This window comes from Chrysemys picta, chromosome 9, assembly GCF_011386835.1.
Source record: "Chrysemys picta bellii isolate R12L10 chromosome 9, ASM1138683v2, whole genome shotgun sequence".
Taxonomy (NCBI): domain Eukaryota; kingdom Metazoa; phylum Chordata; order Testudines; family Emydidae; genus Chrysemys; species Chrysemys picta.
This window is the reverse complement of record NC_088799.1, coordinates 77471832-77497219: the sequence shown is the minus strand read 5'-3', so window position 1 is coordinate 77497219 and position 25388 is coordinate 77471832. Positions and strand designations below refer to the sequence as shown.

At 42.6% G+C, this 25388-nt stretch overlaps 1 protein-coding gene across 3 annotated transcripts in view; it reads right to left on the bottom strand.

Annotated features, from left to right (window-relative positions):
- Positions 1–25388, bottom strand: part of BRWD3 (bromodomain and WD repeat domain containing 3) — an 89064-nt gene that overhangs the window by 34129 nt on the left and 29547 nt on the right. For all 3 annotated transcript variants that reach the window (XM_008166526.4, XM_008166527.4, XM_042853308.2), the window contains exons 11-18: positions 24304–24404; positions 22505–22545; positions 16212–16316; positions 13177–13330; positions 12531–12665; positions 11934–12062; positions 1794–2019; positions 608–778 (exon numbers count right to left, since the gene is read on the bottom strand). In XM_008166526.4, the coding sequence (XP_008164748.2) occupies positions 608–778; positions 1794–2019; positions 11934–12062; positions 12531–12665; positions 13177–13330; positions 16212–16316; positions 22505–22545; positions 24304–24404 (1062 nt within the window). The remainder of the gene's footprint in view (positions 1–607; positions 779–1793; positions 2020–11933; positions 12063–12530; positions 12666–13176; positions 13331–16211; positions 16317–22504; positions 22546–24303; positions 24405–25388) is intronic.

Sequence of the window (25388 nt, the reverse complement as noted above, 5' to 3'; positions counted from 1 at the left end):
ACCAGAGAAAATATTCTGTAAATGTTAGGCATTTGTCAAAAAAACAGAAAAACCCATTTTCAGGGGGTGGAGGGGGAACAGGCTGTGAGGGAGTGTGCGTGGTGTCCCTTGATAACCTTTAGTCAGCGGTTAATGCACTTGTCTAGGATTGGGAGACTCACATTTGAATCCCCAGTTTAAAGCAGGGATCTGAATTCACATCTCTCTCCTTTGTAACAATCCTAACCACCAGGCTATAGGCTATTCTGTTCTGAATCTCTCTGGCTGAAGCTATTCCACTTTGCATAAATATTCACTCAGCCAAGAGAGAGAATGCCTCCATAGCCTGGTGATTAACACACTCACCTGTGAGATAGGAGATGTGGATTGAAATCAATCCTTTGAATCAGACAGAGAAGATCTGAATCTGGATGTACACAGGCAAACACACATGCTTTTCTGAAATTGACCCTGAAAAACATTTCCCCAGCTGAAACTATTGGGTCAAATTTGCAAAAGCATTGGCATTCTCAGTGCAACCAATCCAGGCACCTGGTCACAGTTGTTCAGAGTGCTTTCCTAGCAGTCTGACTAAATGAGTAATCAAGACAAGGGGGGGAATACTTACCACCATTAATAGAGTGTGATCTACTGTATGGAGGGTTTGGGATAGCTTCTCCGTCATTCATTCGCCTCAGATCTTGTTCTCTCTGCAGCTCCCTAATCATTCCATCCAGAATACTCTCATCCTGGTCATTGGTTTGCTGCCCAATCACCTGTTCAATCACTTCACCGTCACCTTAGTGAGAACAAAAACACCAGTTTTACTAACAACCCAAACACACACAAACTCCGCACCAAGTCCCTTCCTGCCTTCAATTCACATACATTATATAATTTTGCATTTTATTTGTATAGAGCCAAGTTGACTCTTCTATTGTAAGATACATTGCTTACCAACTATTTCAATAAGGTGGTAAACTACAAAGATTTCCACGAGATACCTAGCTCCTCTGAATACTTTCCCATTAAGTTCAGCTCTAGTGGTTTCTCATTCCACTCATGCTACAGATTTTAAAAACTATTTTATCATTCATATGGATTGAAGCAAGAGCCAAAGACCATCAGTTTGTATGAAAGCGTATACTCAAAAAAGAACCAAGAAAAGTCTTCTTGCAATCTGGTTCTTATACCTTGTTATTTGCTACCCAAATTTCTCTTGCCATATAGGGAACTACTTATCTACGCAGAGTCCAAAATTTAAAAGATTCTCCCCACCCGTTGCAAGTATTAAGCCTAAAGCCACATGTAGCAGTGGAGAAAACAAATACTGTACTAATGTTTCATTTGGTATTGACAGTCAGATTTTTTTAGAGATCCTCTTGTAGCAAAGGTTATATTACAAAGAACAAATTTGATTCCAAAACCAAAAACCCTCTTCCTTTCCAAAGATTACTTTATTTTGTTAATGCAGTAGCTATAAAGTACAGGGCCCTATTCTGCCAGCCTTGCATACAGCCCCACTGAAATTAATGGATTCATTGACTATACAGAATAAGGTTCACTAATGTTTGAGTGCTACAGATTCTCTACAATAACTCAAATCCTGTCTCTGATTTTAAGACGGCCAATCCGTACACTTGCATTGCTTCATTCATGCTGTAATTCATCCCCCACATATTAACATTGGGCTGAAGATCACTATCTAGCTGAAAAAGAGTGATAATAGATCATTCCCTCTAGTGTTGCCCTAGTTAATTAGCATTCATATACTTTTCAATAAGTTTGTTAAACAAGAATTTTAGATAACATACCATTAGCCACATATCCCAGTTGAGGAATAAGTTGTTCATCCTTACAATTTTCACGTCCTGGTACAAGACGTTGGTATCTTGTGGGATGTGGATTTCCATCCACATCCACGAGGAATGGGGGAGGCATGAGATGTGGAGCCTGTTGGGTCTGTTCATCCAGCACATAGTTATTAGCATCACGGATCAGTGGTCGATAATCCGTATGGAAGAACATCTGATCTGGAATCTACATGAAGGACAATTTAGTAAGAGGCGAGTGTCCACTAACAGCAGTCTGCTTTGGAACAGTTTCTGCATCCACAGAACACAACTCCGACACTGGGGATCTGCAGGGCCAATTACATGATGAAGAACACAAATGCGTTCTATACCCAAGGCTTGAAAATTCTGACGCCATGGAGCAAACTTCAGCAGCAGGATATGCCAAGCGAGGCAGGAAGAGTGCTTTGTACCCCTTTCTAATGATTCTCCTTGGACAGCTTAAAGAATGACATTGCTGGAGTCTGGAAGTAAGTGTGCAGTCCTCCACGCACCATAATGAAGAACAGATGGAGAAATAACAAAAATTAATCATGTAAGTAGATGGGGAAGAGAGTGAGAATGAGGTAGCCAGGTGCCAACAGGAGCTCAGAAGACCAAGTTTCACATTTCCTGTAAACTAAACGTAATTCTATTATAGGCTACAAAAAAAATCCAAAGCCAAAACCACTACTGGTCCCACCACTACTCATATCCCAGAATGTATCTGAAAAGGCCTCATTTCATTTTTATTATAGCAGAGCAGCAGTTCTGCTCTATTTAAGGTTCAGAGTCACTGTTTGAAAGGCGATTATTTTAAATGCACTAAAATCCACATGCTGACTGAACCTCACGAGTGTGGGGTCCAAATTTAGGGTCATGTGTGTAAAGGGTTCCTGAGATACAGCCCCCCAAAAATGGTGTTTACAAAAATCACCTGGCAGTTCTAACTCTTTTGGCCCACACATGGGTCTCAAACTATAGCTCTGATCCGCTCCAAACTGGTATCACCCTTAGGAATTTATCTAGTGCTTGGACCCACTTCCCCTTTGGAGAAGCACATTTCAAAAGCTATTGAGGGTAAAAGTTTAAAACTCCAGGTAAGCATGAGTGAAACTGACATGCCAAAGAAAACAAAATGCAGCCAGACAGTTATTACAAATGCTGGGAGGTGACATCCTATGGTCACTGAACCTGAGCTACACCTATGTACCGCAAGGGCAAACCCTACAGCTTCCAAGTGTGCCCTGTACATGTTCCTTGCTCTTTGCCTGCATTCTGCAAAGGCTCTTTTTGAAAGTTTGGCACTGAGACCAACGTGTCTACTTTACAGAGCTCAAAAATCCACAAGGAGACACTGATTCTACTGTAGAAGCGTTGTCAAGGAAATTAGTGTTAATTTAAACAGAGGAAAGATGAAAGACTCTAGTAAGCAGTTAGGATAATGCACTCATGCCTCAACCTTCTGAGCAATGGGACTAAGTAGGATAAAAGAAAAGTTGCTTATAACATTTTCTGATTCTTATAACTATTTTGGTGCAGAGCTAAGGAATAGAGGGGGGTCAGAGCCGAGTGGGGGGATGCAGGGCTGTGTTAGAGCAGTGCATGAGGTGTGGGGAATGGGAGGTGGTGTGGGGAATGCCCCTTTGCCAACCATCATCCCTTAGTGCTGTGCTCTTACACAGCTACTGAGGAGCCAGCACACCTCGATAATGACCCTTATTACCGTAAGGGAACATCCAAACACTGTGTTTTTGAAAATCTAGTTCAATGGTTAGAACTTTGACAAATAACTAGGGTTCCAAGAGAGTAGTTTTTCTATGATCCCTCAATGAATAAAGGATCATCCTCAATAGGACCTTTCCTTTCTGAGAGCTCAGAAGCACTGACGGAGCAGAAACAATAAGGAGGGGAAGCTGGAATTCATCTTCTTTAGTGACATACTTCGGAGGAAGGGAACTGGAGCCATCTGTGCCCTCCCTCCCCAGCTCCCTGTGACTGCTCAACTAGGTTAAAGGAGGGGGCGCCGAGGCTCACCAATAAGGGGGAAGGAATCCAGAACTCTCCACCTTCTGGATGCTGCCTCCACCAATGAAAGGGGCTCCTCCTGTCCCTTCCTGCCTCCAACATTCATGTCACTCCTCGCAGCCATGCCCTCATCCCTCCCCACAGCCATTCCTAGTTTACCAGGGCCATGGACTGAGTGGCAAAGCAGAGGAAGGAGCAGGTGGACATGTGGAGAGGCCTTGGAGGAGCAGGCACGGGGGGGTGGTCAGAGATGGGTATGATGAAGAGAATATTAGAGGAGTCGGAGCAGTGTAAGAGCAGCAGAGAGGCATCTGAGCAGTGATGGAAAATATGGGGGTGCTGGGAAGGAGTGGGTGCAAAGGAAGGGATGTCAGCTGTCTGAGCAGTGGGCTTCAGCTCTGTCCCAACAAAATCCTCCACATACATGCCCCCATATTTGTCCCCTTGCTTCAAAAAAGTCCCCAATGACTTCATTCTAGTCCCTGAACTTGCATGCATCCTTTCCCCAGCTCCTCCATCTATGGGTCCCATGCCAAAATCTGCCTCATCACAGGGATGGACTGAGGAGGGAGAACATGGATGCGCTGGACAAGCAGAGAGGCCAGAGACAAGGTTACGATGGGGGAGCAAAGGAACTAACATGAAGCCAATGCCTTCTGCGATCAGAGTAATCATTGACAAGAAGCCAGAGGCAATGGAAGGGGAGAGCTGGGCTGTGGTGCATGAGGATGCAGAAAAATTATTTTTAGAAAACCAAGAACATTAAATGTCCAAGAATTTCATTTCCCTCAAAGTTAAAGTTATCCAGTGGTGCTTCATGCTCTTCCAGAATGGGGAGAGTGGCTACACTGAAACTTCTGAAAATCAGGTCATACGAAGTTAAGGTACATGCTCAATTCACAATGCAACCTTAACTCTGCCCGCTTTGAATGGTTCCCCAATGTGCTGATAGCTCAGGCTATGATTTAGTCATGGATATTTTTAGTATAAGTCATGGATAGGTCACAGCCAAACAAAAATTCACAGCTGGTGACCTCTCCATGACTTACACTATAAATACCCCTGACTAAATCGGGGGGGAGGGGGGGGGAAGGAGGGAAACAATGCATTTTGATGGGGTGAAAAATGTGTAAGAACAACAAAAAAGACTGAATTATGTCCAAACAAAAAGGCCTACTGATATAACTTAAGGACTGTATAAAGATCATGCCTGGTAAACAGTGAAATGTGGGATCAGAAATCAGTGAACCAAAATTGATGTGTCACAAATTAGGCCTAATCAGTGAACCAAGTAATGAGAGGGTGGGCTAGTCTGCCCTTCTCTCCCCTATAGGAGTCTTAAAAGAAAAGATTTCTGGGAAATATTAGAAGCATCAGCTGTCTACCAACAAACATTGCAGCAGGATTTAATATTATGGCTGCCACCTCCAACATCTCCTGGGATCACACACCTTCTTCATCCTAATCCTAAGAGACATCTTGACTGGACAGGGACCCAGGTGACATCACCACTTCCACCAGCTTCTTCCCAAACATCACCTGGGATGTTAGAACAGATGCGCATACACACACACACACACACACACACTGTAGGAGAGCACATCCTTTTCCTTCCATTTCCTTTTGCCTTTGAAGTCCAGCTTAGCTGGCCAAGACTATATATTTTGCAACACACCTGTAAGCCTGTGACCAGAAAGACAGCTAACTGTAATTCCCTTAACACCCGATGTTGGTACAAGTTTGCCAGGTCTCAGATTGGCTGATAACACTGGTCTACAATTTTTGAGAAGTCGTCTGCTTCAGAGATAAAATGTGCTATTTATTATGTATTTTGATGTGCTGAATTCAAATATGACAATTAAAAAAACTGACTGGCTACTGTTTCTAAGATATTTAAGTTTTTTACATTTTATGTGTATGTATATTGTGTAGATAGTAGTTTTAATCATAAATTGTAAACCTAGGTCTTTTCATGTGTTTATGGTTGCTTTACATGATAATATTTCACCTGTCCTGTTTATGTAACACTTTAAAAATCAGCAAAAGGGTTATATAAATAACATTTATTATGAAACAAAAGGCAAAAAACTATTATGTACATAGTTTAGTCCTATTCAGTGTCTACTCGGCTCTTCTTGGCTTGTCTCTTGTATTCATTAAATGGAGCATCTCTTGTCACTGTCCAGCAATAGTCTGCAAGCATTGATGGGCTCCATTTGCCCTGATAGCGTTTCTCCATTGTTGCAATGTCCTGGTGAAATCGCTCGCCGTGCTCGTCGCTCACTGCTCCGCAGTTCGATGGAAAAAAAATCTAGATGAGAGTGCAAAAAATGTATCTTTAGTGACATGTTGCAACCAAGGCTTTTGTATGCCTTGAGGAGGTTTTCCACCAACAACCTGTAGTTGTCTGCCTTGTTGTTTCCGAGAAAATTTATTGCCACTAACTGGAAGGCTTTCCATGCCGTCTTTTCCTTGCCACAAAGTGCATGGTCAAATGCATCTTCTCAAAAAAGTTCACGAATCTGAGGACCAACAAAGACACCTTCCTTTATCTTAGCTTCACTTAACCTTGGAAATTTTCCATGGAGGTACTTGAAAGCTGCTTGTGTTTTGTCAATGGCCTTGACAAAGTTCTTCATCAGACCCAGCTTGATGTGTAAGGGTGGTAACAAAATCTTCCTTGATTCAACAAGTGGTGGATGCTGAACACTTTTCCTCCCAGGCTCCAATGACTGTCGGGGTGGCCAATCTTTCTTGATGTATTGGGAATCTCTTGCACGACTATCCCATTCGCAGAGAAAACAGCAGTACTTTGTGTATCCAGTCTGCAGACCAAGCAAGAGAGCAACAACCTTCATATCGCCACAAAGCTGCCACTGATGTTGGTCATAGTTTATGCACCTCAAAAGTTGTTTCATGTTGTCATAGGTTTCCTTCATATGGACTGCATGACCAACCGAAATTGATGGCAAAACATTGCCATTATGCAGTAAAACAGCTTTAAGATTGTTCCTTGATTCATCGAAGACCAGTCTCCACTCATCTGGATCGTGAACGATGTTGAGGGCTGCCATCACACCATCGATGTTGTTGCAGGCTACAAGATCACCTTCTATGAAGAAGAATGGGACAAGATCCTTTTGACGGTCACGGAACATGGAAACCCTAACATCACCTGCCAGGAGATTCCACTGCTGTAGTCTGGAGGCCAACAGCTCTGCCTTACTCTTGGGTAGTTCCAAATCCCTGACAAGGTCATTCAGTTCACCTTGTGTTAGGAGGTGTGGTTCAGACAGGGAGGATGGGAGAAAATGTGGGTCCTGTGACATTGATGGTTCAGGACCAGAAGTTTCATCCTCTTCCTCGTCTGACTCAAGTGAGAATGATTCTGGTGCATCAGGAACCGGCAGTCCTTCTCCGTGGGATACTGGGCGTATAGCTGATGGAATGTTTGGATAATGCACAGTCCACTTTTTCTTCTTTGACACACCTTTCCCAACTGGAGGCACCATGCAGAAGTAACAATTGCTGGTATGATCTGTTGCCTCTCTCCAAATCATTGGCACTGCAAAAGGCATAGATTTCCTTTTCCTTTTCAACCACTGGCGAAGATTTGTTGCACAAGTGTTGCAGCATATGTGTGGGGCCCACCTCTTGTCCTGATCTCCAATTTTGCAGCCAAAAGAAAGGTGATAGGCTTTCTTAACCATAGTGGTTATACTGCGCTTTTGTGATGCAAAAGTCACTTCACCACAAACATAGCAGAAGTTATCTGCACTGTTCACACAAGTACGAGGCATCTCTGCTCACTTGGGCTAAACAGAAATGTGTCCCTTTGGAAAATCAAACACTGACAAGAGAGCACGACACTGTATGATTTCTAGAGCTGATATTGGGCAATTTGTTCAGCAGAGTGATGTAAGCTTCGTTATGTTATTCGACATTGGTGAGGCCTCATCTGGAATACTGTGTCCAGTTTTGGGCCCCACACTACAAGAAGGATGTGGAAAAATTGGAAAGAGTCCAACGGAGGGCAACAAAAATTATTAGGGGTCTGGAGCACATGACTTATGAGGAGAGGCTGAGGGAACTGGGATTGTTTAGTCTCCAGAAGAGAAGAATGAGGGGGGATTTGATAGCAGCCTTCAACTACCTGAAGGGGGGTTCCAAAGAGGATGGAGCTTGGCTGTTCTCAGTGGTGGCAGATGACAGAACAAGGAGCAATGGTCTCAAGTTGCAGTGGGGGAGGTCCAGGTTGGATATTAGGAAAAACTATTTCACTAGGAGGGTGATGAAACACTGGAATGCGTTACCTAGGGAGGTGGTGGAGTCTCCTTCCTTGGAGGTTTTTAAGGCCCGGCTTGACAAAGCCCTGGCTGGGATGATTTAGTTGGGAATTGGTTCTGCTTTGAGCAGGGCGTTGGACTAGATGACCTCTTGAGGTCCCTTCCAACCCTGATATTCTATGATTCTATGATTGCATCATCCATGACTTCTAGGAATAACATGATGCAATTCATATCATGTATGACACAATACCAGCTTCAGATTGCATCATTCATTGTTTTGCCTAAAAAGCAAAGTACTGTCCAAACCCAGTCATAGATTTATTCACAGATCCAGTCAAAGATGTATTTTAGTCATTTCTGGTTTAAATTGAGATCCCTTCCCTTTATAACTCACTTATCCTCCGCCATTCCCAAGTCAAGGGTCGTATATACTGACCCAATAGCATATCTTGAAAACTAGAGCCAATCAACAATTTTAAGCATCATTTTTGTTCTCAGTGACCCAGAATTAGTAGAGTTTGATTACATTTATTTCAGAAGCATTTTGGCTGTAGAGCTGTGTAACATGTACTGTGCTTATGTTTCTTCAGCAGTGAGGTTACAAATGAGAGTCAACACAAGAGACAGAAGAAGCATTTTCTAATCTTTGCTGTTCTCCCCACCACCCCACCCCTCTTGTGTGAGCTTTTCTTGTTTTGTCTTCTATGAAATGGGATTAGATTTTAAGAATAAAAACAATGAGACCTCCAGCCTGTCTCAACTAAAAATTCTTCTCTGTCCCCAATAGGACAGTTATCACCATCATTAATATCATCTAAAAAACGCTCAAGACAAGGGAATTTCCTTCTTAAAACTCTCTCCAGCTAAAGAGAAAGGGAACAAGGGTTATAATTAAATGAAAGCCTTACCTAATAGTTAGGGCCCTACCAAATTCACAGCCATGGAAAAACGCATCACGGACCATGACATCTGGTCTTCCTATGAAATCTGGTCTTTTGTGTGCTTTTACCCTATACAGATTTCACAGAAGAGAACAGCGTTTCTCAAATTGGGGGTCCTGACCCAAAAGGGAGTTGCAAAGGTGTCACAAGGATATTGTGTGTGTGCGTGTGTGTGTGTGGGCGAGGGGGGGGTGTCCACGATCAGTGTTCCCTCTAATTTTTCCAACCCAGGTGTGGAATGAATTGTTATGTTCACCAATATGGAGGGGATGTGTGACACATCACCTGAATATTGGTGCACATAACAAAATTCATGTGGTGGGGGTGGGGCCGAGGGGTTTCGAGTGTGCTACAGGGCTCAGGGCTGGGCATAGGGGTAGGGTGCAGGGGGTGAGGGCTCCGGCTGGGCATGCAGGCTCTGGGGTGAGGGCGGGGGATGAGGGGTTTGGGGTACAGGAGGGTGCTTCGGGGCTACAGCAGGGAGAGAGCTCTCTCTCCCCGCAGCAGCACCTGTGCTGGGGGGGTGGGGAGAGGCACCTCTCCCCGCCGCAGCAGTTCTGGGGCTGGAGCTGCAGGATAGGCACCCTTCCCCCAGTAGGTCCTGGCCGGGGCTGGGTATGGACCAGGGGAGGGGCGCCGTGGCAGATCTGGGCCAGGGTAGGGGCGCTCCGGGCTGCGCCAGAATTGGCCACGGCAGGTTCGGTCTGTGGCAGAATCGGGGCGGGGGAGGGGTGCCCTGGCCATGGTGGGTCCGGGCTGCCCCAGCTGGGTTCGGGCCGCGGTAAGGGCACCCTGGCCACAGCAGGTCTGAGCCACAGCAGAGTTGGGGCTGGTGGAGGGGTACCACAGCCAGGCTAGGTTGGGGCGGGGGAGGTGCCCCCTCCCCGGCTGCAGCAGGTCTCTAGGCAGGTTCCCTGAGCACCTGCGCAGCGCTAAATAGGCTGCTGTGCAGCCGTGCGGCTTACAGGGAAGTTGGTCACAGTATTGCCACCCTTACTTCTGCACTGCCTTCAGAGCTGGGCAGCTGGAGAGCAGCAGCTGTTGGCCAGGCACCCAGCTCTGAAGGCAGCGCCCGCCAGCAGCAGTGCACAAGTAAGGGTGGCAATACCATACCATGGCATCCTTACTTCTGCGCCATCCTTATTTCTGTGCTGGTGCTGATAGCGGCTCTGCCTTCAGAGCTGGGCTACCGCAGCCACCACTCTCCAGCTGCCCAGCTCTGAAGGTAGCGCCACTGCCAGCAACAGTGAAGAAGTAGGGGTAGCAGTACCACAACCCCCTACAATAACCTTGCACCCCCCACACACTCCTTTTTCAGTCAGGACCCCCTACAATTACACCACCATGAAATTTCAGATTTAAATAGCTGAAATCATGAAATTTACCATTTTAAAAATCCTATGACCACAAAATTGACCAAAATGGACCTTGAATTTGGTATGGACCTACTAATACTTCACATATAAAAAGCTCTGTGTTCCCTTTTCTGTATCTTTAATAAAAGGTTTTAAAGGATTTTTAATTACACGTATGATATGGTACTAAGCAGGCTGAGGTCTCTGTATCAAACCCTGTTTAATGCTGTCTCATGTTGGACAGCTTCATGGCCATGTTTACACCTTTGTCTCTTTGGGTCCATTTATTTCACGTAAATGGATACAAAAGCACTTTAGGACAAAATCTAACATCTTCTCTTTGCTTAGGCAAAACTTGAGTTTAGGCTGGGTTTAGCAAAGAGGAGTTACCTACACCTGGCCTACACTCAAACACTGAGCCTACTCCGCACAGTCCACCGCAGACTACTTTACCCTTGCCCTGAGGATTACATCTGAGACATTGCCTTCATGTATCCCTCTCTAAGCTGTGGAGACCAAAATCACATATGCCACCGAATGGCTGACAATCCCCCTGGCAAGAAGAGTCCTGTGTGCTGCTACCGATACAAGCTACAGAACTCAGCAATGAAATCAGGCATACTTGATCTCTCAAGGTACACGTGCACCTTTCCTCCTATCACAGTGACAGCTCTTCCAATCTGCTCCAATTGATCCCTGCTCCATTCAATACAGGTACATAACAAAGTGAATGAAACCAAAGTGCATGCAGATAAATGCCACAATACCTACTTGGAACATGACTACAAGAATATGCCATTGTTTGTGTTGTTTTTCATGTCTACCTATGGCTCCACCCTACTGAACTATTCCCAGTAGCAACTACCAGCTCCAGAGGGCAGAGTTAAGGTTAAATTTCAGGAGTGCCTGAACCTTACACCTCTTTATTTCCTAATTTTCAGAGGTATAAGAAAAGAAATCTGGAGCATTTATTATATGAGTTAATCTCATCAGTTTCTTTGATGTAGAAAAAGGCATCACTGAACAATAATTATCTAGTCAATTTTCTGTTCAGTTTGCACACGGAAGAAAGGATTTTATTGGATCTCGCAGAACATGACACCAACTGACCACCTATGTTGGAGAAAAGAACTTGTGTAAAATTTAAAAGAATTGCAGTGACACATTTTGATCAAATAAAACCCTTTTCTCTTCCTTAAGATGCCTACAAACCTTCTTTGGTGTTCGGATTGCTTTTTCGCAAAGTGACACTTTTCCTTGCCAGGTTGAGTTAATAACATGTAGTGCAGTCACATTCTCTCCAGGTTTCCAAACATTCTCTATTCCCACTAACAAAAGAAAATTTACTGTGGGATATTTAAACAGATGCAGATTTTAATTTAGAGAATCAGTGACTGCCACATAATTCAAGTACCATTTAGAGCTCATCATGAGAGAAGTACCATAAACAACACTTCCCAAACAAAACCAGCCCAAAATGCAGAAAAGTCTAAGATTCAGTCAACCCACCTTTTCATAATATTTATTGCATCCAAAACCAAATAATAGCAGATGCCCATGTGAGTCTGTGCAGGCAAAATGCTGTCCATCTGGCGAGAATTTGCAATCAAAAACAGCACCATGGCCCTGGCCTTCAATCTGTAACATACAAACACAGCATACCCATTTTAAAACATTTATTTTCTAGACTAGCTTCAATATGACGATTTAATCAGCCGTACTTCAGATTCTTCAAATATCATTATATAACTGCACACACATTCTGTTTATAGGTCCCAATTTAATATAAGATCCATCTCACACCAATGAAATGGAATTTCACTAATTCCCCCCTCCCCATTTAGCTATTTTTTAACATTTACAATTCTCAGTTAAGTTTTAAGTTAGTGTCCCATCTTTCCTAAACCTTAATGTCAAAACTTAATGCCAACACCCTTAAAGCTCCATTGTGAAAAAGTTGGTCAAAAACATTCCATTGATTTTCAGAGATGTAAACATGATAGATTACCAAATGACTTGGTATTATTCTTAAAATAATTCTTAAAATCCTTCCTTCCTAAAGCCCAGTTTCATACAAATGTGAAAATATTTCCTGACAATTCTTACCATGTTAAAGTAATTGCGAATTTTTGTTCCTTTATCAAGGTCCCAAACAAAAATGTTCCCATCATGACCTGCAGAAAGCATGATCCTTTGGTCAAATGGATGTGCTTCCAAAACAAAAACTTCATCATCATGGCCCTGTGATGAAAGCAAAGTAGGAAAGGAAAGTAATGTTTCTATATAACAGCTCAATGTGCAACTAAATATTTATTTTGAGGTCAGTGATATGTAAGCATATCAGATTAGAACTGTACCACTCTTCAGTCACTGTTCTGAGGACTTTTAGCTCCGTTTACTATCATTCACTATCTCATAGCCCAGATTCCCAGCTGGGCAAAGGTAAAGTGGAGGCCAACAAAGAGGACAGTTGCAGCTCCCTGATCTTGGAGCTACTTTAATACAAGCTGGCTATGGCCCTAAGAGGCCCTTATGTCAGCCAGCAATTGCTGGAGAGCAGCAGCACCGTGCTAATTTCCTCTCTCCCCATAATACACACTCCTTAAATCAGGACTCAGGAGAAGCATACAGCTGACCTACTTCAGAAGAAAGACATTACTTAGTGCCTGGAAGGATGGCAGACTCCAGCCCTTAATCTTGTTTTGGACACAGAAGTACAGAATTTTGAAATATACACTGGATTTTTACTCACAGATAAACTATGAAGAAGCTGTCCCGTGGTCGAGTTCCATACTTTCAAAAGGAAGTTGTTGACCGCAGTGATGACAGTGGTATCATATCGATCCCAAGCCACCATAGTAACCTTCAATTTAGTTACTTTGTCCTCCCCAGATACCAAGTTGTTACTGTGGAAATTCATAATTGAAAAGTACAAATCATACCTCAGTAACTATAGCAAAACCTCTCAATAGCAATTCAATTGGAAATTAGTGGGAGATTGGCTGTCACCACTATACTGTATACCAGGGATCGGCAACCTTTGGCATGCGGCCCGTCAGGGTGTGGGCCGAGGGATGTGCTGGCCGCCGCTTCCCGCAGCCCCCATTGGCCTGGAACGGCGAACCGTGGCCAATGGGAGCTGCGATCGGCTTAACCTGCGGACACTGCAGGTAAACAAACTGTCCCGGCCCGCCAGCAGATTTCCCTGACGGGCCACGTGCCAAAAGTTGCCGATCCCTGCTGTATACTATTGGGTATAACAGGACCGTGAAGTTTGATTGAATTTGAAAATAAATAATGGTTCATGCAATTCTAGAATATATTTTGTTGTGGTGGAAGCAGGATACAGGAAATATTAAATACATTTGACATTAACCTTAATCCTTCACTTCCCTATTTGAGTAAATCAGCTCTTACTATTATTAAACATTTACACTGCAGCAGCACTTACAGGCTGCAACCAGCTTCAGCTCCATTGTGTTAGGTGCTGTACAAACATATAATGAATGACAGACCTTGCCCCAAGGAACTTACAATTGAGGTAGGAAGAATTTTTCTCTTTAGTCTTAAAATAAATTTTTGTTTTGAAACTGTGGAAATTTGAGAGATGCATGCACATCCATGCAATTTATAAACATTTGGAATTCATAACCATATTTACAAAACTGCGGAAAAGTTGGTTTATATTGAAAGATTTTCACTCTCTTTGAAAAGCTGAAGTAGTTTCACTTCCTTTTCTATGTAACAGATCATTCTTTTTCCTAGAAAATTAATCATTTCCCTTTTTCCAGTAGGCACTTTTTAAAAAAAAAAACAAACACCCACCACTGTTATTTCCTATAGTAAACTCCATCACGAGTACCCACTGGTTAAATAAATCTAAATTATAGTTAGATGGCCACCTTAAAGATGTTTAGTGTTACACATGTAACTTTTGAGAGATACATATATATTTTCCGAAACAGCAGAGGGAAATGGACAGAATTGTCCAGCAGGTCTTTTCCATCTCTATTTTCTATGCCTGTGTTTGTTCTAATACTGGGCCACTTATTGAAGTCATTTGAAGAACAAGCAAAAAAAAAAAAAAAAAACACCCTAAAAATTAAAAACCCAACCAGCATATCAAATCTTACATCATGTTGCATCTCCAACAGGAAAAAAAATAATGTTAAGAAACACTATGAAAACATTCAGATTAAAGTCTTATAACCATATTAGATGAAGCAATAAAGAAATCCCAAAACATATTTTAAAAGGGACATAATATGGAAAAAAATAAAAGAACAAAGTTCAGATCTTTTCAGCATTTTTCTCCTCTCTGCCATTTGTTTTCAACTATACAAGACGATTTCCAGAATGACCTCACACCCTTTTACTGAAAACATTAATTCACTAGCATTCTAACTGTAATTGCAGAAAATCTTCACTATACATTAATGACGGGGCGATCCATGAAAAATTATTGAATTCATATGATTCAACACCAAGATGAATCACAGGATGTACTTCGTTTATTTTTGTCAATTCTTAGTTTAGTTTTAATGTTTATTATAATACTTCATAGTATATAATAAATATAATACGGCATATTTTGTAAAAAATAAATAAATCTTTGGAATTTAAGGCCACGCTACAGCAACTACAATTGAATCTTCACTGATAGGTGGGAGAAACCACACTTTTTTTGTGCATCTTATAAAATGTGCAGCTCAAACTGCACACAAGCGAGGTTCCACTACAGCAGAGGTGGGCAAACTACAGCCCGCGGGCTGGACCGTCCTGCCCAGTCGTTGAGCCCCCGGCCCCTCCCCTGCTGCTTCACCGCCACGCGGGCAGCGCTCTGGGCGGCAGGGTTGCACGCGCTCCTGCCAAGCAGCGCGGCAGCGTGTCTGGCTCCGGCCGGGCGGCACAGCTGCCAGACATGCTGCTCTGAGCGGCATGGTAAGGGGGCCGGGGGGCTGGATAAGGGGCAGGGGGGTCCGTCAGGGGACAGGGAGCAGGGGGTTGTTGGATGGGGCGGAGGTTCGGGGACAGAGGGGGAGCGGTCAGGGGCCGGGGAACAGGGGGGGTTGGATAAGTGTGGGAGTCCCAGGGGGGCTGTCAGGGGGTGGGGGTGTGGATAGGGATCAGGAGAGGGAATCGGGGGGGGTTGGATAGGTGTAGGAGTCCCAGGGAGCCTGTCAGGAGACGGGGGTGTGGAAGTCAGGGGACAGGGAGCAGGAGGGGTTGGATAGGGGGTGGGATCCCGGGGGGGGGGAATGGTCAGGGGTGGGGGAGTCCCGGGAGGGGGTGGTTAGGGGACAAGGAGCAGGGGGGGGTTGGATGGGTCGGAGGTTCTGAGGGGGTGGGAAGTGGGAGGGGGTGGATAGGGGGTGGGGGCCAGGCTGTTTGGGGAGGCACAGCCTTCCCTACCCTGCCCTCCATACAGTTTTGCAAAGCCAATGTGGCCCTCGGGCCAAAAAGTTTGCCCACCCATGCACTACAGCTTCTTTCCGAGATAGAGAGACTATTCAACATTCTAGTTTCTTATGTTAAATAGGAAGAATGTGCCATCCATGGGAGCGATGAAACTGCTGAGTAGATATGTTAATAGATTAAATTTCAAATGTTCAGAAGAATTGTCATTTAATGGACAAGGACACAGCACTTTCAATACACATCAAACTACATGCACGGAGATTAATTCAAAATATAAAATACAACATTTTTCAAATTAGTTGCTGGAAAGGTTTTATTCTTACACATAGATGATGGAACAATATAAATTAGTGTTTTGCTTTCTTTTACCCTGTCATTTTAGTAGCCATATCCAGGACTATACTCTTCCATTCCTGCTGCTGGTATTGCCATATTCTTGCTGTTCCATCTCTGCTCCCACTGACAAATCTTAAACTGTAGACAAATGTGGAAAAAATATGTCACGTAATTTGTCAGCATCAAAGCCAGAGAATATTTAATCTTTCTTTCTATTTTGTTTGTACATCTCTGTTCCAGAGTGTAATGAGAAAACAATGAGTTTATATTTTTTCTATTAGATATTGTACACAAGATTAATTACAGTTACAGCTAGCAGATGGCCTTGGAGCGAATTCAATGTTGTATTTCATATAAGCTGCACTTTCTCTTTTTAACGACATCAGGGAATCCCTTGAAACAGTTTACAACGGCAGCAGAAAAGAAAATATATGGCCAGGTTCTACTATAAATTATACTGTATTAACATTTGTACAGATTATGCTCAAATCTGCCAATGAATAGTGCTGTTTGTGAAGATGAATGTACACAGCTTTATTTTTCAAGCTATTTTAGGTTAAAATGTTAAATATTTAATAAAATGACACTCACCTACATAAAACTGTCATGGTCATCAATGAAACAATATTTAGTTTTTCTTGTCATAGAGAAATTCCCCAAGTATTGTACATTTAATTCAAGGATGCCCAGCAAAATTATTTTACTCTTAAGAAAAAAAAATTCACCTGAAGCTTTCCGTGTAAAAATGCAAGCGCACCCAAATTTATTTTAATAAGTGATAGTTTCTTTTTTTTTAAAGTTTAATTCTTACTGTAACGGAGAAAGAAGGGAAAAAACTACCTATCAATACACTTATGCTAGGTTCTTCCTTTACTTTGACTTTATTTTCTTTCAAGGACTTTTCATTACTTCTACAATCTAAACAGGGGGTTGTGGATTTTATATTAAAAGCAGCAATATAATAGGCTGAGTGGGGAACTTTCAAGTGTCTAAGTGACTTAGGACTTTCGAGGAGACTTTTACACCTACATCACTTAAGCCAGATCTGTATTAGGAGCACTTTGCTGGTATAACTATACCAGCTCACTACACAGGCAAAGCACTCCTATGGTCTACATAGTTTATATTGGCAAAAAGGGCACAGTTCTGCCAGTATAAACTACAGTAGGAGCTTTTGATTGGCACAGCCACGTTGGTCAGAAATCACACCTCTTCACACCCCTGACCGACAGAGCCTTGCCAGCAAAGATCTGTAGGGCAGAGCTGGACTTAGGAACTTTTGAAAATTCTACCATGGGCCTTTTGGTTTTATTCTCTAACTCTCCTCCAGTGTTTATCTTCTAGATCAAAAGGTCTTGCAAGTAGGGACAGCGTATATATTAGTTTTCTGCAGAGTGCCAGCAACATTGTCAGAGGACAGCAAACAAATGTGAATAAAACATACCAAAGGAATGATAGCTAAGTGTAGCGGGGTGGTTAACCCGCTCCTGCCTGAGGGGTTTAAAACAGCCCTGTCAGAGGGCTGGGGCAAAGGGAAAAGCTACTGGGCTGATTGGGGAAGTAGCCACAGCTGGGCCATGCCCCAATCAGGCCCCAGCTGGCCTGTATAAGAAGGCTGGGAGCCAGGAACTTTCTCTGCCTTCAGAGAGAGAAGGGCCTGGCTACAGGGAACTAGACAGGGTACCTGAGTGGAGCAGGGCTGGGGAAAGGCTGAGGAGCTCCAGCCTGGATAGCCTCAGGCTGTGGCCTGGTAATAGGTCAAGGGGTACTTGGGGTTGCAGAGGGCAACCCAGGGCTAGGCCAAGGCAGCAGGTCCAAACCCTCCTTGCTGATGATGAGTGGCCTATACTGCAGTCTGCCCCAGAGAGTGGGGGCTAGCTGGTGACTGGCAGTGGCCTTATCCTGAGGTGAGGTGGGGTTAGTGGGTGGAGGTTCCCCTGGGAGGGGAGACCTAGCATATGTATGGTTATTGCCAGGGGGCAGCACCCAGAGCAAGGGGCACCGGGGTCCTGGGAGGGACACGGGGGCCAGAGAAGAGGAAAAGCGCTCCAGAGGCTGGTGAGCTAATTCCCTGGATGACCAGCAGGAGGTGCCGCAGGGGTGAGTCCGGACCCTCTTACATTAAGATATTAAGGTTTTAAATCCTGGTCCTGCAAAAGTGGAGCCAGTAGAAGGCTGGGGGTTTAGAGAGCAGATGCTGCATATGTACATTAACTACTTTACTTATCTAATATGGATCCACAATAGAGTACACAGGGCAATATTCTTACTAAAAATCTGTACCGGCATTCATAATAATTCATGCCAGACACACAAGAGGTATTTCAGTTTGGGAAATATTAAGACTGCTACACAATATTAAACTCTATTAATATAGTTCCTCCACTCAATGACACTTGGGGAAAAAAGTGTACATAAACGACCAAAAAAATGTGGAGAGAATACTAAGCAATAAATGGAGCATCTGTATTCTTGTGGAAAAAATTGGACTGTAGTGCTCTCTGCTGCTGATTACAAGGAGAACAATTAACTGAGAGCTGCTTTTAGGTAAGTTTCAATATATCTGAAATGGGAGGGATGAAATATGCTTTTGTTTTAAATGAATTATCTATTTTATAAACAGATGTAATCTGACATTTGTACATGAAGATAAACTGCATCTCCCACTCCTCTTGAAGAGTGGTCCTCTGCTTTGTCCTTTACATACAAACCAATACAAATCCCAGAGCCAAAAACATGGAGGACGGGGAGTTTCCTGGCTATCCCTACACAGTACCTCTCTCCCTACAGAACCTCCCAAAAGTTGAGATCAGCTAAGGTGCTTCATTGAACAGCACGTACATCTAAATATATGGGGACGGGAGGCAGCATGTTTGTAACTAAAAACGTGCTTCTCTTGCATGATTTTCAGAACTCTGTTTTGCTGAACTTCAAGGCATGGGAAAGGACTATTTGCTTACTCAAGCCATTGCCCAAGATAGGCCTGACAGAAGAAGTCAGACGTCAAGGAATTAGGTCAGTTAGTAGCGGTTGCTGTTCTTGTCTTGCAGTAGCATATCAGCACTTTTATCCCTTTGGAAAGCGTTTTAAAATATGCCAACTATTTGCTTAAAAAAAATAAAAAAACCAACCACTAATGGAAATGCCCCCAAGAAGCCTATGCAATGGGGGCATATTTTTCTATTAAATCAGATACAAAAATAAAATAGCCCTCTTAATCCCAATACCTCTCTTACAGAAGTGAAATCAGTACATGATGGGGTCAGGACAAAAAGGGAGCCTTAGTTATTAATTTCCTTGCTTTTGTTAAATATGAAATGCTAAATTAACAAAAAATTAGAGTCTAAATTAATTGCCTTCCCACACCATCTTTAAAAAACAAACAACAAAGGGAAAAAGGGGGAAATAAAACTGCCTTTTCATTCAGTATCACACTGGGTTCATGGGTTCTTTTGGCCAGCTGCACTGTTGATTGCATCACTAGGATGTTGATCCAAGCACATTTCTTTTGAAATCAAAGAATTTTGCATTGTGCCTAAATGCAAAGGGAGGATTGTGCAATGAATAGTGGGGGAAGAGGACACAAGTAGCCTCCTCTTTGGTGTCTCAATGTAGGAAATGAGGAAAAATACAGCTCATCTGAATTCAAGAACTACATTAACAAAGCACTACTCCAGTGGTAGCTTTTCCAAATAGGGGCTGTGGTCATGGCCTCACCTCTTCTGAAATAGCCATCAAAGCTGGCTGACTGTTGCAAGGGTGGTACAGTAACCACTCTCCTTGTGCTCTCTGGAGTTCCAGGAAGCACTGACCCTGCTTTCTGTAAGAAACATCATTGCTCTAAGGCAGTGATTCTTAACCTTTACTGCAGCCTGCACCCCTTTGGTTCTCAAAATATGTTCTCGCACCCCTTATCAAAAATCGTTGAAGTAGGTCCGTTCTTTAAACCTAGATATACTTTTTGTTTGTATATTACAGTAATCATTAAAAGAAAGTATGTTAATAAATACATAGGTTTGATGAAACGAAGTAGTTGTACTTACATGCTTGAGCTTAATTTGTGTTTTTGATGATTTACCTTCTAAAAAAATCTGACATGTCTCTCACCCCCAGAGGGTATTAGTCTGCACTGAAGCAAACAAAACCCCCAGAACTTGCATATTTTTAAAAACTTGCTCTAATGTGACTAAAGCCACAGAGCTGACAATCTAAATGAAATGTTTTAACCTGATGCAATTTCCAACTGAAAAGTTATTAATGTTAGGAGATATACAGAAACCTAGGCTTACTGGCACAGTTGGTCCTACTAGAATTACAAAAATACAGACATGTCACTCAATGTGAACCTAATCCTACAAGGCATGGAGCACCTCCCATGAGATGCTTAGAACCCTCAATTCCTGTTAAACTCAACGAAGACTGAGGGTGCTAAGCACTTTGCAGCAGCACAGCCCTCTAAAGTATAACGTCAAGTTTACTTGCTGTGTAACCTGTGTCTCCATGATAATTCTACCGTTTTTGTTAATCTTTCATTTAGGGCCAGATTCCAATACCCTTAGTCGTGTGGAATAGTACCACATTCCATGAGTATGATGTTCATCTTAGAAAAGAGATGACTCAGGAGGGTGGAGGGGATGTGATAGAGATTTATAAAATCATGCATGATGTGGAGAAAGTGAACAGGGAAGTGTTATTTACCCCTTCACAAAATACAAGAACCAGGCATCACCCAATGAAATTAACAGGCAGCAAGTTTAAAACAAACATAAGGAAATATTTCTTTACACAATGCACAGTCAAGCTGTGGAATTATTTGCCAGGGGATGTGGTGAAGGCCAAAAGTTGAACTGGGTTTTTATAAAAAAAAAAAAAATGGAGAAGTTCATGAAGGATAGGTCCATTAATGTCTATTAGCCAAGATAGTCAGGGACACAATTCCTTCTTCTGGGTATCCCTAAACTTCAGACGGCCAAAAGCTGGAACTGGATGACAGGGGATGGATCATTTGATAATTGCCCAGTTCCGTTCATTCCTTCTGAAGCATCTGGAACCAGCCACTGTCGGAAGACAGGATACTGCACTAGATGGACTGTTGTTCTGACCTGGCATGCCTATTCTTATTGTCTTATGTAATCCCACTGTACTCAATAACGCTACTTGCGGAGTACAAGTCTACTAAACAGAAATAAGGATACGGAACTGAGCACCTGATTTGTTTTTACTAAACCATTAAAAAAAAAAAAAAAACTTACTATTTTTAGTGGTTTACTCCTGAGGGAATTCTGTGCCACCGCGCAATGCAGAATTTGTGCAGAAATAATGTTCTCCATAGAATTTCATTTTTCCCCATAGAATTGGTGATGCATAACTGCTGGCCACTAATAGGGGTCACTGGACCCAGCAGAGCCAGGCTCCCCAGCTTGCAGTGAGTGGAGCACCTGGCCTAGCAGGAATGGAGCCCTGTGGCTCTGCACGCTCTGGCTGCCGGGCTTGATCCTCATCTGCCAGGGGACAGGAGTGGGCCTCAGAGACCCAGCTCTGGCAAAGGGTGAGGAAGGGCAGGGCTGCACCATTTCCCCTGGCAGGACAGTAACGAAGCTGTGTAGAGCGGAGCCTGCAACTGAGCTTGGGGTGGGGGCGGGTGCACGTGCAAGCTTCTGGTCTGGGGAGCCCCACGCATTCCCCCCCAGCACCTCCCAAATACCCTCTCCCAGTACAGACCCCTCCAGCATCCCTCAAACATATCCCCCAGGCAGCTTCCTTTATTTGGGAACTTGAAATATAGTAACCCTATGACAGCAGGGTGAAAAAATGAGAATTGACTAAATGACTGGAGGCACAGAGTTTTCCGCCCCAAGATGTGCCCCACTGGTACATGACACACCCAGACAGAGGCACCTGACAAAAGAATAACAGAGAAACGGGACTTGGGCAGTCGTAGAGATTTCTTTATCTCTCTACCCTGGGGGAATCTTTTTTCTTGCAGACATACTTGCTGACAGGTATTTTGAAATAAATTACCAAAATAACAAACTGGCATGACTATATTGAGTTATGACAAAATATGTAGCATTTTAAAATATTGTGTGCATAATTTTTTGGCACAGAATTCCCCAGAAGTAGTGGTTACACCAGGAGACATGGAATCCAGACTCAGCTCTGCCACTGGCTCGCTACATAACCTTGGACAAGTCAATTAAAATGAGAGGACCCTGTGTAAAGTGTGACTACTGTTATAAAACAAAAGACTTTCTCAAAAAGTTGTTTGGAAAATTAAATACAACAACAACATGTCCTACTGGAAAAAGCCCAGAATACATGCTTACCTGTCACCATTGTTACAGAACTGAACTGCAACTACTTTGTCCTAAAAACAAACAAACAGAGCAGAAAGCATTTTGTAAGTCTGGAATTCTTTTTAGTTTTTTTAAACTAGTCAAATTGGATCTTATAGAACTTCAGAATACAGAAGTAAAAATATTTGGAGTTAAATTTCCAGAAACAAACATTACTAGACATTATGATCTATACCATTAGTAAGTAGTAGTTAGTTATTGTACTGCCCTTGGAGCAGCCTGGGAAGAAAACTGGCTTAGGAAATCATAATCTCGCTACTAAACTCCCACCTGTTCTTGTGAGGGGGCATGCTGCAAAAGATGCATATTTGTCACAGCACACACTCCCAGATGTGTTGATATAGCTAAACTGCCATGAGCATGAGGTGGAATCAAGGCTGGGAGCCTGTATATTTTATGAACTCACAATAACTGGGGAATTACTAGGACCAGAGCCTTTCTCAGCTACTGAGGCCCAGTGAGTGCCAATTCCCAAGGAGGTTGGGGAAGACTATTTTAGTTCAAAACCATAATAGTTGCTGGTGTTTTTGGACCGATTATTTCAGGATCTGAGATCAATTTATTCCTCAAATTTCAACCATATTCCCATTTTTGAATTGTTCAGATATAGACACATTATTACAAATTTGTTCACTATTCATATTTTTGATTACTATTTCATGCAAACAAGTGTCAGCTTATGGATTGCTCACATAATATGTTGGCCATGTGCCTTTCTTAGTCACTATTCCTGACTGCTTATTTTAATTATATGGTTTTGATTCTGTTCCCTGACTGAATGACTATAATTAAAAGAAAAATAATAATGATTTATCCTGAACACGTCCCTGATGTTTCATACTTTCAGGAACATGCTGACAGCAGTTTGTAAAGTTAGGAGGAGCAAGGTTGGGGCTATAAAGCAGCCAGCAGTAACCATATAGAGAACATGTGATGTTAACATGCGCTGTCCAACCACTAAGCGCACTGCCAGGGCTCAATATCAAACGGGTATTAAGAAATGTTCTAATGCTAGGTTTAGCAATTTCCATTTTTTTCTATCCGCCTTCATCGAAATTCATTAGTTATAACAAAAGCCACTGAGACTCATAACTTTGTTAAAGACAGATTGATATTTAAAACATTTTTCAAAAAATGCTGTTTGTTAAAACATGAAATAAAAAAGGATTCTCGTTAACCTTTTTCTTTCAAAATGAAACCACACTTGTATGCTCTGTTGGATTTCACACCCTAAAACCAGAACACTTGTTCTCTCTCATTACAGGCATTTCTGATCTATATCAATATTATTTCAGATACTTAAAAATAAAATGAAGGGGTGAGGGTGTACTCAGGTAGTTGAGGCACTAGAGTACGGGGGTCCAGTTTTGGTTTTCTGCTTCACCACTGACCTCCCGTGTGACCTTGGGCAGGTCACTTTGCCTTTCTGTGCCTCAGTTCCCCATCTGTAAGATGGGAATAATAGAATCATAGAACAGAATCACAGGACTGGAACAGACCTTGAGAGATCTTCTAATCCAGTCCCCGGCAGGACTAAATATTATCATCCCTGGCAGGTGTTTGTTCAATAGCACTTCCCTACCTCATAAGTTTGTTATAAAGATAAATATATTAAAGATTGTCATGTGCTCAGATTCTAAGGTACTTAAACGGCCCCCCATCACCAAAGACAGACAGAAAATTAGTCCAACAGGATTTACAAGACCAAACCTAAATACCCAGGGTGAGTTAAAAATGGAAAGAGATTTAATTTCTCTTTCAGCTCTTACCGTATGGGACTCTAACTCAGCAATTTTCTCTGGCGATTCCAAGCCCAAATAATATATTCTTATCACATGGTCAGTGCTACCTGTTGCAATGAACATGCCACCTGAGAAAGACAGTATTTACTGTGAGAAGAAAAGCCACTAAAGGAACTAAAAACTTTGTGAGCATGGTGTTACTGCTAGAGGAGCATAATTCACAGTTTTAAATTGAGGATTTTCAGTGGAATTAAACTTGTTCATAAACATTTAATTTTGGTTTAAATGTTTCCCTAATCTGCACCTTCTGAGACCATTTACACTTCAACGTATCTCCTTACTGCTAAAGAAGGGTTGAAATTACTGGACCTGTTACTGAACAAACAAGGATAACATTTCAAAATACAGCATTCAGTTACAGCAAGTCTACCGCAGTTCTATCAGCCAGACCAATACACAGAAATAAAAAGCAAAGAATGGTTTGCAAATCTCTGGGCCCAAATTCAGTAAAACACTTAGGACTTAAGCAAATTCTTATTGAAGTGTCTTCACATGCTTGCTGAATCAGGGCCTGACAGCATAAACTATTTTCCTGTAATGATTGTTCTCCGATGACAGTGTCACACAGAGTCATTATTCAGTACGGGATGCCTGACTTGTGGTAGTGAAAGTGCTCTAGTGATTTCTGAAATCCTAACTTTCATGGGGGGAAATGGCAAGGTTAGTGTGGACCTGAAACAGGCAAGCAATTTCAGATAAAGGTAATTACAGGTAAATGATTTTGTTTCACTCTGTAGATAAGTACTACAATAAGATATCTTCTCTCTTGCAGGCTACAAGGCTGGATCAAAACAGGGAAACAGACTATATATCTTGAAAGACACAGCGTGACACGAAAATATACATTACCACAAAAAATGGCCCTGTGACGGACGTGTTATTGAACCAAGTCCCTGACACTTTGGGATTAGTTTTGTTACTTATAATCTACAATATCATCTGTGTTACATGACAAACTATTACACACAAAAAATGTCAAAAGAACATTATTCAGGATGCAAAGTCAAGGACCCAAAAGTTAGGAAATGCCCAAATTAAGGAGGCCTATACAA